Below are 17,300 nucleotides of genomic sequence, written 5' to 3'. Positions count from 1 at the left end.
CATATATCACATATACATGTCTCTGGATTGGGGTATCTCGATCTGTTTATTTTGAGGCTGTATTCCATAAAATTAAAGTCTTTGTTATTTCAAAGACATGCACAGTGATTGACTTAAGAAACAACGTTATAAACTTTTCCTAAAGTTTTTTTTTACTCTGCTAACAAAACACTTCTTTTGGAAAATTTCCCGATGACCACCTGTACCTGCAGTTTTTTAACTCGTGTAAAAGTTCGGTTGGTTTAAACAGACAGCTTCGTCTCAACCAATCAAATTTGTACATGTCACTTGCCCAATGTTTGCCACCACACTTCCGGTATATCGGAACTAGCCGGCTAAGACAACAAACTGACGCCCCGAGAAGTTGTTGCGATTTTACGTAGGAGGAAATTTGTCGTGATGGCAGGACTAGGGATTGGATGTGTCCTCCTTTTCCTTTTACCGGCTGTTTTGTCAGCAGGTAAAGCTAAAGGACCTAAAGTGACCGATGTTGTAAGTAAATCGTCACCCGTGCAGGGCTGTTTCGCCCGATTGATTCTGCATTGTTCCACGTGATCACTAATCACTAGTTTCAAAATGCACAAATATTTTAACGTGTTATGTTATTGAATAACTGATATAACATAGCAAAATATAGTGAAATATGTTCATGAAAAGAAAACGTTATTTGCATCTGAAAGTAAAATGTGTGAACTGAAAGTAGAGAATTAGATCCGGTGTAAAGGGAGTTAAATCCCTTAAACTTGTGGCCAAGGGGAGACCAGTGACACAGGTGACTATTTCCAGCGAGCGGCATCCAACGAGAAGGATAAAGGATGAAATGTTTCATCGTGAAAAAAAAATGGAGTATGGTTATTACTGTCAGATTTGTACTGTAAATGTACTGCATATATGTGGCAAACACGCTTTCATAACTGTTTCATGATCAAGGCAACTTCATTTATATACAAAATTAAGTGTTTGATAAAACAGTCAAACAGTATTAACGAATCCTAATTATTCCTAATAGTATTCATCTTTTTGTTTCTTTATGTATGCTAAAAGATGAAGCATGACAAATCTAAATTATTCTGATGGCCTATCAACTAGAACTCCAGACCAAATAAAAAAAGGCATTAGAATGTCAGAATAATTTTGAATAGAAACATGATTATTTCACTGTGATAAATCTTCATGTGAGGCCCAAGTCCTAATTTCACAGAAATTTAATATGACTTGAGGAATTTCTGGAAATATCTAAATTTTACATTGTAGAACACATTCTTTTAAACAATAAAGTTGAAAAGATCTTAAAAAAAATCAGAAGGATTCCTGAATCAGTTATTCCCTGTCAAAGTACTATATCTTTGGTACTAGGATGTATACAATCTGGAGACGGGTTAGGTCTTTGCTTTTTGAGATACATATCATTTATAACTGTGCACTACTAGTTCTGTGATGTTAAATAATCAGTTTTACTGTTTTTTGTTCTTGGTAGGTTTTCTTCGACATAGAAATTGGTGGCAAACCAGTTGGAAGAATTGAAATTGGTTTGTTCGGTAAAACTGTGCCAAAAACTGCTGAAAATTTCAAGAAATTGGCAATGGGTTCTGAGGAAAAAGAGGTATGTCTACAATCTATACATTAGTTGTCTATTTGTAATGTTATCTACTGGCATGAGTTCATAAGGTCAGCTTGCATACTGTGCATAAATTCTTGTTTTAGAAATTAAGTAAATGAAGAGGTAAACATATTATATAAATCTCAGAAAGTACTACATATGACATTGTTTTTTTTTTTATCAAAATTTAATATTGGAATAAAAGTTTAAGAAATGAAGAAAACAAAAGCTTTGTTCAAACAAGAGTTGTAAATTAAAATTGATTATATGTTTAACAATAACTGTTTACTTTATTTCTTTTTCAAACAGGGCAAGACACTCACATACAAAGGCAGCAAGTTTCATAGAGTGATAAAAGATTTCATGATCCAGGGAGGTGATTTCACACGAGGTGATGGAACTGGAGGTTGGTAAACACTAACTGTGTACTTAATGAATTCGGTAGTCACTATTTCTTTTCAATAGTACTAGATGGTCAATGTTATCAAGGAAACTATAATTACAACTGGTTAAGGTATTATTGTAGTTACCTACAGTACAGAGACAATGTAGGGAGGTATTGTAGTTACCTAAAGTACAGAGACAATGTAGGGAGGTATTGTAGTTACCTACAGTACAGAGACAATGTAGGGAGGTATTGTAGTTACCTACAGTACAGAGACAATGTAGGGAGGTATTGTAGTTACCTAAAGTACAGAGACAATGTAGGGTGGTATTGTAGTTACCTACAATACAGAGACAATGTAGGGAAGTATTGTAGTTACCTGCAGTACAAGGACAATGTAGGGAGGTATTGTAGTTACCTACAGTACAGAGACAATGTAGGGAGGTATTGTAGTTACCTACAGTACAGAGACAATGTAGGGTGGTATTGTAGTTACCTACAGTACAAGGACAATGTAGGGAGGTATTGTAGTTACCTACAGTACAGAGACAATGTAGGGAGGTATTGTAGTTACCTACAGTACAAGGACAATGTAGGGTGGTATTGTAGTTACCTACAGTACAGAGACAATGTAGGGAGGTATTGTAGTTACCTACAGTACAGAGACAATGTAGGGAGGTATTGTAGTTACCTACAGTACAAGGACAATGTAGGGTGGTATTGTAGTTACCTACAGTACAGAGACAATGTAGGGAGGTATTGTAGTTACCTTCAGTACAGGGACAATGTAGGGAGGTATTGTAGTTACCTGCAGTACAAGGACAATGTAGGGAGGTGTTGTGGTTACCTACAGTACAGGGACAATGTAGGGTGGTATTGTAGTTACCTACAGTACAGAGACAATGTAGGGTGGTATTGTAGTTACCTACAGTACAGAAACAATGTAGGGAGGTATTGTAGTTACCTGCAGTACAAGGACAATGTAGGGAGGTATTGTGGTTACCTACAGTACAGGGACAATGTAGGGTGGTATTGTAGTTACCTACAGTACAGAGACAATGTAGGGAGGTATTGTAGTTACCTACAGTACAAGGACAATGTAGGGAGGTATTGTAGTTACCTACAGTACAGAGACAATGTAGGGTGATATTGTAAGTTACCTACAGTAGAAGGATGTTGTGGGGTGTCATTTTTGTTTCCTATAGTATAGGAGTAAGGGAAGCTGTCATTGTGGTTACCTACAGCACAGGGATGAGGTAAGTTGTCAATGTGGTTACCAACTGTACAGGGGAAAGATAGGAAATCATTGTGGTTACCTACATTATCTTGAAGATAATAATGTTAGTAGAATTTAAGTTATTGAAGTTTTACAAACAACTTTTAAAATCCAGTTTACTGAAAAAATTACAGGACGAAGTATCTATGGAGAAAAATTTGCTGATGAGAACTTCAAGCTTAAGCATTATGGTGCTGGATGGTTGTCGATGGCTAATGCTGGAAAGGACACAAATGGATCTCAGTTTTTCATTACCACTAAGAAAACACCATGGCTTGATGGCAGACATGTTGTCTTTGGAAAAGTTCGTAACGGAATGGTAAGATCACTTTCTAATAAGGAAATATCAACTTTTGTATGCTGTCATTAACACAATTACTGATAAGTGTCATTTTATGTGGGTGTGGGATATTGGGAATTGCAACTGCGGAATATTGATATTGGCTCATATTTAAAAAATCATCTCAAGACCCTGATATGGTATATGGTAGGATCAGACACAGTGCTTAAGTAAATTAAGTGAAATGATGGCTTTTTCATGTCCATGGGGCCTCGCATTACCCCACATGGAGAGGGTAAAGTTTACTTTAGTTTATAAAAAAACTTAAAGTTTTGAGCATATTGTGTTAACTTCTAATGGAAGTGATTTAAACTTGGTTAGAATGATTAGTATGGAAAGTCGATTTTATGACAAAGGCAATGTTTCAATAATATATAAACAACATCTTTTATGGTAAACTGAAAGTCTTTTATAAAATATAGTAAGTTTTACACTGTCCTCACAGAGTAATGCATTAAGGTCGTATGGCCAGTTATATTTAAATTAATTCTTTATTATTTAATACAATTTTTTTCTTTTTTCCCCAGGATGTCGTAAGGAAAATTGAAAACAATCCAACTGTTACTAATGATAAACCAAAAGAGGATGTAGTTATTGTAGATTGTGGTGTCCTGAAAGTAGATAGTTACACAGTAGAGAAAGCAGATGCAACCGATGAAGATTAAACTGTAGAAATCCATTTTTTCATTTCTTATTTAATATTTTTTCATCCAAAAATGCTGTATTCTCCATTTAAATGTTGCTGGGATTATAATATATTGTTTTGAAAATTGTGCTTTTGGGTCTAAATTTCATATTAATGGTAAAGAGAGTAAGTCAACAGTTTAATAATAGCTTTTATCTACAACGTGTCTTTTGTAATTAATGGTTTTGATAATTTACATGATTGTGTAAATAAAGATTATAAATTTGTATAAAGATTGCAGTGCTGTGTTTTGTAATATTCTCTCTCATGATAAGGTGATTTCTGGTGATATTTCCTACACAGAAACTACTATTACATGAAGATTTGTGCAAATTTGATTCACATAAACCAATATTTAGCTCACCTGCTCTGAAGGATGACTACATAGGCCAGACTGTCGAGTGATGCAGGACCCTTGGGCCTCGTTTAGAAAAAAAAAAAAAAAAAATCTGCTTTAAATTTGATCCATTCTCGACCAGAAAGGTTCAAGCAACTCTTCATTGTGAACTAATGCATCGTTTTCAACTTTTAAGCAATTATTCTCATAAATAGAGGTTCAATATATTAATTATTTCTACAAAATAAGATTTTCTGAAGAACAGAAAATGTTGTGACTTGCTTTGCTTTTTTTTTAGATTGAATGTAATGAACATGTATCAATGTTGTCATCCTTGATACTCCAGGGGTTACACTCACTATTACACTTAACCTGTGAAACATGTCATGGCAAAATTGGAGGCCCAAGTATAGTAATTTGATTGGTTTAGAGCAGGTTCCAGGGAAAAAATACTTGACTAATCACAGACTGATTTGAAGATTACAAAAGAGCGACACACAACTCCAAAGCTGTTTGCAATCTGGAGTTTCTTTTGATGTACATCAGATGTATATCAAAGAATCAAATGAAACTTGTCCACAAGGAACCTTCAGTTTTGCCATGACATGTTCCAGGGGTGCAGAGAGCCATATAGTGAGTGTAATCCCTGGAGTTTCAGCTAATGTTTTGTAGATATATGTATATGTATTTGCTTCTCCGGAGTGTAGAGAACCTGCATCAATCAGCTTTATCAAGTTAGAAAGGTTCAATAAACATGTATAAGTTATTTCAAATGTTTTGGCTCTTGTGTGTTTCTTGCAAGAACCAAACTCACTTAAAATCATTTGATAAATATCTATTAGAACAGGACAGTTTAAAATCAGATGTTTTATCATGCAGTGCAGTGGAATTTGATGAACCAAAGCCTTAAATCAAGCAAGATGGAGTGTCCCAGCTTACATGTAGATCATTTCAGCACTGAACTATAAATCTGATATTAGACATTTTTGACAGAAATCAATCAATGGCTGCTTGACAGTCATTTTGAATTTGAGCTTGTCATGTTTTCACCACATGGTATCAAGTCAAGTCGCCCCCAAGACAAGTCACCCCCTATTATCTCAAGACAGGTCGCCCCCTACATCAAGACAAGTCGCCCCCTTCATCAGAAGAAAAATAATGAATAAAAATATAATTATTTTGTTGTTTGATGCTATTTTATTTATTCCAATTATAAGAATTATGTACTCATATACCATATATTATATATTATATCTTATAATTTAAGCACTAATAATAATAAATATATACATGAAGTTTATTTTAAGAACATCCATAGGCTAAACAAATCTACAATAATAGTAATACATTTAGAATGATTTGATATATATGGACTCGCTTTATTCTAATTAAATAGAAACACAATATTATAAACAATAAAACATGCACATGCAAACACACTGCACTGTTTCTACTCTTCATATAATGTCTGGTATATAGTCACTGATAACTTATACACTGTCACTGGTTTCCGTAGATGTGTCCACATTTCAGTTTGTTCACGGAAATGGTGCCATCGCTGTAGTTATCCCACAAGTCGTTGATTCTGCTCTGCAGTAGTCTGGTTGTCTTACGCTGAAATCTTCCTAGTTTTCCCTCACTGACCACCTTCATCTGTACAGGCAGTAGGATGGCTTCTTTGTGTAGAAGAATGACAAGGACGTAGAATGGGAGGTTTGACTTCCGGGTCTTTCTGTTTAGTCGGTGGTGCCATCCTTCTATGTCGTTGTTGGTCCTGATCGAAAGTCTGTAAACGCTCCAAGATGCGGGGGTCCAAGTAGTGCTGATATATGGGGGCGACTTGTCTTGGGGGCGACTTGACTTGCATTCCACCACATACACAGTAGTAGCAGAAAAACATCTAAGGGTGATGCATCAATCCTTAGAGAGAGGAGACCCATTCCCTTACTTCCGGTACCCACATTGCCTTCTAATTTTCTTTTCCTAGATCCAACCTCTTAATCTTTGAAAATGGCATTGAACAGTTCTGTTTGAAATATTTCCCAACATATTTGTTTTTTGATTTACATTAGTTCTAATGAAGGAACATTAGATAATTACAGTAATAAATAACTAATATCATACCTCTAGATTTCAGCTTCTATAGATCTTCTGGCATCAATATGTTTTAAGATGATGTGATTTTAATATATGTCCTGAAACCCCGTCCGCTGGAATATGAACTTTAAGACACTTTTTGATTCTGTTGAAAACTTAACAAGTAAATGAGTGAACAGGCTACATGATATTTACTCTCTGAGTGGTTCAAGTCCATTCGGTCCATCATTCGTTGAAGAATTTCCAGCTTGAAATTGAAAATGAAATCAAAACAGGTAAGCTTTCCTTGATCCTGATGTTAAATCCACATTTCAAGATTTACATGGCAGTTATTGTGCCTGCAGTATAAGGCATCTGCAAATATCTTTATATTTCTTATCTACAAAAAGATCTGGGCTTGCTTGATAACAAAGGATACCCCACCTATACATTATGCAATCGTTCAAAAGACAAAATACTAGCTAATCATGCTGTGGTATTACAATAATTTATATTGCCTTTTAATGATAAGGATAGATGTTGCTCTTGTGAGGAGATGTAGGTTGGCTGGGTGGGTGGGCTCTGCATGAGGTTGGGATTTTGACTCATTTTCTGTTATGCTTTTGAAAAGGGACTGGTTGGGTTGGAGATGAATTATCCCTGGTGCATTTGTCCTGTGATTTGTATGTGGGACGTTCTTGGAATTGCGACTATTCTTCCTCCCTGCTACATTGTGTGTTTCGTGGAGTTTGTGCTGAGTTTGTAGAGGGGATAAGGTCTCCTTGTCATACTTTGATCCAGAATTTCCACTCCCAGTCAGGTATTTGATGCTCTGGTGAACCTGGGGCTTATGTAGTGGTGTAACTGCTTCAACTCCTTGAGTGTGTGTGGTGGTGTTGTCGGTCAACTTATCCTCATAAGAGGTTGTTTGGGATTCAATCTCTGCTGTTAGTGTGTCAAATAGAGTTAATTTCTGAAGGGTATCCTACACGCTTCGGTTTTTTTTCTGGTTTATTTTCATCAACACCTCTTCCTCATGGTTCATTGATAATTTGGGTTGCAGTGAAAATGCTTGCTGAGACCGGTGTGTCTGTACTGGTATGGGACATAGAATCCTGACATGTTTTGGCTGGTGCAATGATAGATAAATCTTCAGCATCATTAAGATTCAGGCAACAAGCACATGTGTGTGGTATTTGTATATTGGATCTGTGGTCATTGTAGTAGTGTATGGTACGCCTCTCACAGCAGTAATGAATCCAGAGACCACACTTGTCACATTTGATTGTAATTTTGTCTTGTTCCTCCACAGAGGGCAAAGTAGGACGGGCTCAATTTGCTGCACTTATTCTAGCTTGTAAATTCTTTTGAATCAGGGGTTGTTAGGTGGGTGTATAGCAGTTTGGTTGTTACACTTTCTGTTGGATGGAGAGTTTCTCATTTCAGTCTTGGCAATTTGTATCGTTGATAGCTTGCTTGTAAATAAATGATCTGTTTAAAAGACTTTTCAAGGTTGGCCATATCAGGATATTGGTTTATGATGTGGATAATTTGGCAATGGTCTTCATAATATACCTGTGCATTCTTGTCGTTTTTTATACAAAATTGGAGGAGCTGTAGTACAGCATCATGAGCTATTTCGATTTCGGTCAAATCTTAATGCATGTCTTCAAAATATGCAATCACCGCCTTCTTGTACAGTTTAAATATTCCAGAGCTCATAAGGTAGATATGGTTCTCATCTTTTATTTGGAATTTAATTTCTGACTCATCACATCCTCTCAGTTTCTCGAAGATTTCATGTTGAAAAGATGTCAATTTTAGATGATTTTCATATCAATAAAAATGCATCATTAAAAGATATGGATCGAGGCAAGCTATGCTGTTAAAGTGAAACATGTTTCGTAGAACAATCGTTTCATGTTATCATCATATCTTATGCTTCAGTTGTTTCTTAATGAAATCATCAACTAAATGATGTTATTAACAAGAGGGCTGCCATCATCTCCTTTTTACAAGGACGAGTTTAAGTCAATTTTCACCTGCTGAAATATCCGCTAAAGAATCAAATTAATCCCAAATCTTATTATCAATATAAAATTAAATATCAAAGAGTTTCTCATTGTTATATGTCTACATCTTATTATTGATATATCACAAATTTGTGAACCTTCCCGCAATTGGTTCGGTCGAATGGCATTTTGGAAAAATGTCATTTTAGATGTGCATTATAAAAACGCCATGGATTGTTGCAAGATATGCTTGTTGAGTAAGAGACTTTTCGAAGAACACTAGTTCCTCATTTAAATCATTGATAAATGATAAAATAAATTGATAATGATAACACAACACATTCTAATTAACGTAAAAGAAAAGTTATATGACAAACTCACATTTCATCAGTTCCCAGCACAGGAGAGAAGATGAACCACAACACGTCTGTGGTCCTGCATTGATGGGGGTGGGGGACGATTTTATCAGTGACAACAAGTGTCGTAAAGCTTCTTCATAAAATCTTGCAAAATGAGATGACCCAGAAGAAATTTCCCATGGTGAAATGGCAGTTGCCTTTGTATCTATATTTAAGTCCATGATTAGACGTGACTAGGAAGTCATTTTATTAACAAAAAAATAAATACCTTCAGAATAAAATCTTTCAAACTACGACAAAGTATGGAGAGAGACAGATTTACTGGAAGATCATTAATCTTTTCAACAAAGCACCTCACAGTTACATAAAATATGTCATAAATCATCTTTATTGGCAACCTCAATATCACATTCATACATTACACATGTATGAAGTTAATGTACATATTCTGAAATGCTATAAAATATATATATTTGATCAAATATAGAATAAGATCCACAATTCCAACTGCCCAGACATTTTTAGGGGTGATTGGTCACTGTTCATTAAACTGTTACAACTGATGTCATAGCATATTTTGTAGATATCCATAACTGAACAAGGAGTGTCCATATTTTATTCTAGAATGACCAAAGAATACTTTCAGAGCTTCCATTTCAATTATGATCTATAACATAAGTCTCGTAGTTGTCAAAGCTAGACTCGGAATTATTCTTTAAAAGGACACACAGTTTAACATCCAGTTCATGATTAGTTCATTGTTTTGTGTGATTATCAGAATTAAATGGTTTAACTGATAACAGTCAAAGTTTATAACAACCTTGTTCTGAAGTTTTATCTTGTGTTGTTCTTTCATCTGATCTGGAATGTCTCATCTACATGGTCACATGACAGTGAATACCTACACATGTACAAGCATGTACGATAAGATAATAACACATTTACCTTTGTTTTTACATCAATTAACAGTTATCAATTATGATTTATAAATGCACATTTAATTACACATTTCACACAGAAAACTATAATCACAGAATCATCACATCCAGAAGTTGACATTCATTTTCAAACATTTGTTCAGACTTATCCGCCCTTCAAGTCATTTAGAGCCCCTCGGAGGAGATGTAACAAAGCATCACGCTGGACCTGTGATCCTACAAAGCGAACAAGTTCTTCAACACCAACACTTCCCACTAACTCCTGGACTTTTTTCACTATCCTCTGTTTATCACTGTCACTTAAGTTTTTCATCACCACTATCATCGCCTGGTAGTCATCTGACTTCATGTAGCCAATCAGTGAACCTACAATTTTGACCGAATGGTGTAGTTATGATAGGCAGTGTATTACCATACAACACCAATCATTAGACTATGTCATTAACGATCACATTTTAAATAGAAATATGTAAATATAATAAAGTAAAGTAAAGCTGGCTTCTTGACACACGCATGACAAACTAAATACAACATACCAAATATATTTTGGGTTCAAGATCCGATTTCATCTTTCAACATCCTGCCATCCTAGTAGCTACCAACCACATTTATCACTAGGATATTTCCTTTAACATGTGGTCACCAAAGGGCTTTAACTATTCACAAAATCAGAGGAACCTTCCTTTATCAAAGCTACCACAAAAAACAGCTCTACAGCAATTTTCAGCTAGTCTGGTCCAAAGGACCACAGAGATTATGCCATTGGGCAGCGTCGCTGTCCGTTGGATGCTGTTTGGCAGCCATCAACTTACTTAATTGATTTTAACCAAATTTCGATAGAAACCTCCATGTGGGGAATTGGAACCAGATTTGTATAAAGTTTTGTTCTCAGTTCCAAGAGGCCTGAGGGGCAGTGGATGTTGACCCCTTGTTCAAGATGGTTGAGGTTGTTTATGAAAATATAGAAAATTCTTTCAAAAAAACATTTTTGTAGAAATAAAGGAATTCAGTTTCATTTTTTTCTGAAGCATGCTTGGGTAAACAGGAATCAATCTTGTATAAAGGTTGGTATCAGCTCCCTGAGGTGGGTGCGGCGGGCTGGCCCAATAACAGAACCACAGCAAATTCTTAAACATAATCCTATGCTTCCTGTAGGAATAATTGGATTTTGCCCAAATTTGTTGAAATGAAATGAATTTTGGGTAAAAAAAGGTCTTTTCCCCATGGATGGGTAGGGAGGGGTGCAAGAGGAGAAATGAAGAATTTTTTTAAAATTGTCCCAATTTGGACTGAAGCATCTGAGGTGTAGGGGAATGAATTTGTTTAAATGATGGATATTGGCTCCCTGTGGTGGGAGGGGCAAGGCCAAAGACAGGAAATAAAAGAAATTCTTTAAAATCCACTTTTTCTGTAGAAATATCAGAATTCTGTTCTAATTTGATCTGAAACATACTTGGGTGAAGGAGTTTGAATTTTGTATAAATGGTGGGTCTTTATCCCTCCTAATGTGGGATGGGATATGGGTGGGGGTGAATAGCGGAAATTCTCTAAAATCCCCCATTTGTTGGAATGTCTTGATTCTGTCTGAAGCACATACCTAGTTGAAAGGAACCTAATTATGTGTCTACAAGGAGTCCGACATCAGAGAAAGGTGGAGCCCATAGGGGAAATGTAAATTATTAAAAATCCTTCGTTTTAGGACATTGTCCATGTTTGGTCTGAAGCAATTTTCATGAATAGCGAATCTGACTTCTGTTTGAACAAAAGGCCATGGAAATTATTTCAGAAATTATTTGTCATATTTGAACCACTTTGTTAAATGACTGAAAAGCTGAATTAGCCAAGTGAACAATGCAGGCCCCTTTGACCTTTTGTTATGAAAACCAGTAAGTCCCTCCCCTCCCTCACCATTGCCCCTGCAGGTCCTTACTTATCAGACATGCCTTTCCTCTCCCCTAGCGTCCCACCTGATCCAAACATAGAGTACAAGCCAGCAGGTTTGTTTCTACCAGACAGTAACCCTACAAGTTCCCAAGCAGGACCTTACATATCGGACCAACCCCTCCGCCCCCGGGTATACCAGTTTATCTGTACTTACCAGCCAATCCACCTACAAGTGCTCCAGCAGGTCCCAATAAGACTCCGCCCACAGCTGTACCTCCAGCACCCCATGCCATCTGCTTAAAAACTCCTAATTTAAGAAAAGTTTAAATAAAAATCATTATCATCAATATTAACAATATCAACATTGATATATATATTAATGATATACATTATATATCTACCATTTGATCCTTTTTTTCCTGCCATAGAAAATACATGGACTGTCATGGAAAAATAATATCAACACAGTTCTACTATTCCTTGACTATTGATGACCTCAGTTTCCTTGAATGCTGATGGTATTCTGATGGTTGATTATCTGCAAAAAATATTACGCATCACTTTTTAGGCAGTGAAGAGAAAATATTAGAATTAAGCTCCATGGAAAACTCAGTAGAGGTGTGTTGTTCCACAAAAGGACAATGTCCCTGTTCAAAAGTCTGTCATTGCCATGGCTGCCATTAAAGACTGGCTTTGATTTGATTGAGCATCCGCCATTTTAGCTGATTTTGCTCCATCAGACTTTCATCAATTTCCAAAATTGAAAAAAGGCAATATCGAGTACATACTATCGGTCAGATGATAACATGGAGGACTTTCTAAACGGTCAAGTAAAGGACTTTTTTAAAGTGGCATTCAGGCCATTAAACATCGCTGGCAAAAGTGTATAGATACTGAAGATTATGTTGAAAAATGCAAGATGTCTGCCAAATGATAAACCCATAAATATGACGCTCACAACTTACAAATCAGCCCTCGTATAATATCTTTAAAAAAAAAATTTGGACATAGATATTTTAATGTTATTTAGAGGCTCAGCAGGTCAATGGCCATACATGTTCCTGCCGTTTAAACCATACCTTTTTCACAGAAATATAATTCAATGATTACTACTCAAATACCGGTACTTTCACATTATTATGCAGCCAACTAAGAGATAGTTATTGATACAAGTTGATAAAACTTGTTTTGTGACTGTTTTATAATGGTGAGTGAGTCAACAACTGAATGTGGTATTCATACATTCACATTTTCACATTGTATGTCTTTTAAACACACCTTTAGCACTTTTTTTCATTTCTGGATTGGTTTCTAGAATTTCTACAAGATGACCAAAATAAGGTATAAAAGCTGCACCAAGAGCTCCTGCCATGTTTGTCCTCGTGGTCCTTTAGCAAGGTGACTGCACACTTCCTGAAAGTAAACAAAAACAAATCTGGTCAAACAAATAGTGTGGTATGCCTAAAGTCAAGACTTTGTTTGGCTGTAAACAAAATCTCACAGTCATGATGTACACTTACATGTATATAACTTGACAAATACAACTGTCCTTATTCTTTTGATATTGCTACCAACTCTATTTTTTTCAACATTCTGGCAAAAACTTATTCTTAGAAACTTGGTATATACTATTGACACCTTCCTGAAAACATGACAGATGCCAAGCCATCATCAGTTTTGATGATGAAATTCATGGAATGCAAATTAATGCCTGAAACATCATGAACTTTTACACAAAAACCCATCAAATGTCAGATCATGTGTTCTGGACAAGTAAGCATCTCTTTAATATGCATCTCTTCAAAATGTATTGACCAAAAAGCTATTTGTTTACTTTTGCTTTCCATTTCTTTTAACGCCCCACCACACCCAACCCCTAGCAGCCATGTTGATTGTCGAGGGTGGCTGAGAGGGGTATAAAAGAATAATCTTGTTTGTCCCTCTGTTCATCCATCCTGAACTTCATAAGTCTCCTGCACCTTTTGATGGAATTTCGTTGAAATAAGGCATTTGATAGTGCAGGAAAAACTTTCATTTTCAACAATAAAAGCATAGGTGTTCTGACACAGAATGTGATATTCAGCATGAAAAACATCTCATAATTCACATAGCTGGTTCACTTCACCATAATGGTATTTTAACCCCAGTACATTTTCCAATGTTTCACAATACCATGCTTCACTGGTAAAGGAGGAGTCACAGAGACAGAAAACCTGTCAACCAACCAACCAACATGATGAGGTAGTATTCCAAAATTGATATAGGACATAGTCATCAAGATTCCTCGCCCATTTTAATTTGTCAAATATAAACATTTAAAATGAACAACATGGAAAATTGGAAAAGATATCAGCTAATTAGGTCACAGCAGCCTCAGTGAATGTGCACAGAATTTTTTCGATAATCAAACTTTAACAAGGGATTAAGGTAACAAGTCTACCAAGCAAGTCTCATCATAATTCATTTATTCCTTCAAGAGATAACGTGCGTTAAGCATTCAGTAAGAGTGTCAAAAGATATCAGTCAATCAGGTCATAGAAGTCTCATAAAATATGGTTAGAATTTGCTGATAATCGTACCTGAACAAGGCAATAAGGTAATAAATCTACAAATCAAGCTTCGTAAAAATCTTATCATTCCTTCATAAGATAATGTGCAGAAAGACTTCCCATAGAGTGGTTAAAAAAATAAGTCAATTAGGTCATAGTAGCCTCATTAAACATGTGCAGAATTTGCCGTTAATCGAACATGGGCAAGGGACAAAGGTAACAAGTATAACACCCAAGTTTCATAAAAATCCGACCAGTTCTCAAAAGATACCATGAAGAAAGCAGTGAACAGACGGATGGACAAATGGAAGGATGACATTTGAATATCCTTCACCAACTTTGTTGGACAGGGGATAATAAATTAAAAATCAATGGTTCATCACTTAACTCTTTAAAAAATATAGAGATCTCTTTTCCCCACACGTCAAGTTTTACAAAAGATGGCTTGATAGTATAATAATTAAAATCTGAAATGATTAGATCTAATTTCATGCCTTAATTTTTCAATAAGAACGTCTAAATTTTGGCACAGTAATCATATTATTTACGCTGTGGATTGTATACTAGTACACGTAGATCTACTTGCACATGACGATAAATATGACTCATGACATGACACCTTCTACAGTTTGTATGAATTTCTTTGTTATTTACATTGATTGGGTTGGTTTCCAAATAAGTAGATAAATAAAAAATAAATGCTCGGGCTGGTTGATCAGAACAGGACATAACTTGAAAAAGCTGTATAAAACCTTTGTTATGCCTGAACTGTCATTTATTTCATTTGAATTTCATCAGATTTATTGAACGTCTGGAAAGAGATTGTAGAACTGTAATGACAGAACACATTTACACCATGATAATAACGAGAACACTACCTGTATGAACTAGGCCTAAATATACCTGCAATTTACTTTGAACCCGTCACTCTGAAAGTAGTCGAGAAGTAACCTGCACACTTACCGAGGCTGCCGAGCTGTGTCGTTAAAGCGAAAGTACTTCTAATAGGGGAGGTAACCAAATTTCCGGTTCGGTGGATCTCGTTCTGATATTTGCTAAAGTACAAAGTTCCGCATGTGCAATAGACGATAAAAAATGTCCTGTTAAGTTGTGAGATGTTATAATTGAAGTTCTAAGATGTTGAAGTTTTGTCTTATTGTTTCGCTCTTAAAAAGACGTGTAAAAATATCTAACTTGAAGAGGATACCTGGATTTGAACCAGGGATTTATCAGATTGAAATGAATGCTGTACTCCCTAAGCTATGTTAAAAATGGTAAATAATGTAACCCCTTCTTATTTATCGGCCCATTTGCCAAACACAGTGGGTTACAACAATCGGTGTAATTTACGGAACCAACATGATTATATCATTCCTTCTTTCAGACTCTCCAATCTTCTTTATCTAATGACGCTAATTCTTTTCCTCCATCTTATTATAATTTTGGCGAACGTAATCTAAATATATTACATACGAGACTCAGACATCAGTGCAGCTCTTTGAAAAGTGATTTGTTCCGTGTTAAGATTGTTGATAACCTATCGTGTGCTTGTGTACATTACTGTGAGGATGTTGGTAATTTTTTCCTAGAATGTAAGCTTCATAATAGAGTAAGAATAACGCTTTTTCAAAGTGTAACAGAGGTCATTTTTCATCTCAATGCCTCCGCTAGGAATCGAACACGGGACCCTGACTTACTAGTCTGACGCTCAACCAATCGAGCTAAAGGGAAGTTCTCTCTAGCCGAGTGGTATATTGCGGCTAGTATTTTACCAGGGTTACATATTCCTGGTTGTTCCTGATAGCCGCTACACCAAAGCAGTTCCATTGCTTTTAGGAACCAACGTCCTTTTTCCGGTTCCCAATCGCACCCGCCCATATTTGCTCATGAGTACCAGTACCCTGAAACAAATTCACTTAAACGCTTGTCATACCCATACCCTATATATCTCTACATAACGACACTAAAAAGTAGAAAAAAAATACGTCTCGGACATTTCAGTAATCGCTGTAAAATTATTACATACTGAACAATGCAAACTAAAGTCCTGATCCGATTATTTTGCCAGTAAGATCAACCGTGATCAGTCGATAAAGGGTTATATTCATACATTTCATTAAAAGTTGCCCGATTAAAGCTCATATGCATGTAGCTCAGCGGTTGAGCATGCGTCTGCTGATTGAGAAGTCTGGATTTTTTTGTAACCAGTGTTTTTGAGAAACTTTTTCCAAAGTCCTCCCACCATTTTCTTTTTGATCTAGACAAAATGACAAAATTTGCTCGCCAGAAGCTCGCCATTTTTGTTTTGTCTTTCTTCACCCTTGCCAACATACAGTTTACATGTTAAGCCACTGAACACGTGTTTCCTATACATGTACATTATATATCCTGCCTTTTGTTAGATATTTTATTTGTAAATGAAATATACACTGCCTTTTATAACGTGAACAATATGGGATCAATACGACACCCATTAGGCTGTTTTAATGTACTCTGTTTAAACTCAACTTCTTGTCAAACATTGAAGATGTTGTTTACTTTTGAAATGATCTGTGATTAACACTTTGTCATGACTGATATTTGTGTATAGTGGTTTTTATCGGTTTTGAGTAGGACTGTAGTGTGACTCGTGCAGGAGGGGGCATACTAGGATTGTGGTGTGAGTGTGGGAGGGGGTACTAGGATTGAGGTGTGTTGGAGGGAGACGCTAGGATCGAGGTGTACTAGAATTGAAGTGTGAGTGTGTGAGAGGATACTAGGATTAAAATGTGTAGGAGGAGGACGCAGGATCGAGGTGTTCTAGAATTGAGTTGTGAGTTTGGGAGGGGGTGTACTAGGATTGAGGTGTGGATGTGGCTG

At 36.1% G+C, this 17,300-nt stretch overlaps 2 protein-coding genes across 2 annotated transcripts; one reads left to right on the top strand and one right to left on the bottom strand.

Moving 5' to 3' along the window:
• Positions 1-319: 319 nt before the first annotated feature.
• On the top strand, positions 320-4,519 carry LOC132548989 (peptidyl-prolyl cis-trans isomerase 5-like). Its single transcript, XM_060212891.1, has 5 exons — positions 320-492; positions 1,478-1,603; positions 1,910-2,006; positions 3,396-3,580; positions 4,129-4,519. Exons 1-5 carry the CDS (start codon positions 400-402, stop codon positions 4,264-4,266), a joined length of 639 nt encoding a protein of 212 aa, XP_060068874.1. The 5' UTR covers positions 320-399; the 3' UTR covers positions 4,267-4,519.
• A 4,921-nt stretch (positions 4,520-9,440) lies between these two features.
• On the bottom strand, positions 9,441-13,298 carry LOC132549012 (uncharacterized). Its single transcript, XM_060212924.1, has 3 exons — positions 13,171-13,298; positions 12,107-12,199; positions 9,441-10,374 (listed from the first exon to the last, which is right to left on the bottom strand). Exons 1-3 carry the CDS (start codon positions 13,262-13,264, stop codon positions 10,154-10,156), a joined length of 408 nt encoding a protein of 135 aa, XP_060068907.1. The 5' UTR covers positions 13,265-13,298; the 3' UTR covers positions 9,441-10,153.
• Between the last annotated feature and the right edge of the window lie 4,002 nt (positions 13,299-17,300).

Source organism: Ylistrum balloti, unplaced genomic scaffold (genome assembly GCF_031769215.1).
Source record: "Ylistrum balloti isolate Yb309-2 unplaced genomic scaffold, AGI_CSIRO_Ybal_v1 Utg370038, whole genome shotgun sequence".
Taxonomy (NCBI): domain Eukaryota; kingdom Metazoa; phylum Mollusca; class Bivalvia; order Pectinida; family Pectinidae; genus Ylistrum; species Ylistrum balloti.
This window is presented reverse-complemented; position numbering and strand designations above follow the sequence as displayed.

Bases quoted from the DNA above. Each gene is read 5' to 3' on its own strand.
- LOC132549012 (XM_060212924.1), bottom strand. From the start codon at position 13,264: ATGGCAGGAGCTCTTGGTGCAGCTTTTATACCTTATTTTGGTCATCTT. The intron at 12,200-13,170 runs GTGTGTTTAAAA...TTCTTAAATTAG, and splicing joins AATGAAAAAAAGTGCTAAAG to GAGTTTTTAAGCAGATGGCA. The intron at 10,375-12,106 runs GTAAGTACAGAT...TCAAAATTGTAG, and splicing joins ACTTGTAGGTGGATTGGCTG to GTTCACTGATTGGCTACATG.
- LOC132548989 (XM_060212891.1), top strand. From the start codon at position 400: ATGGCAGGACTAGGGATTGGATGTGTCCTCCTTTTCCTTTTACCGGCT. The intron at 493-1,477 runs GTAAGTAAATCG...TGTTCTTGGTAG, and splicing joins GACCTAAAGTGACCGATGTT to GTTTTCTTCGACATAGAAAT. The intron at 1,604-1,909 runs GTATGTCTACAA...TTTTTCAAACAG, and splicing joins TGGGTTCTGAGGAAAAAGAG to GGCAAGACACTCACATACAA.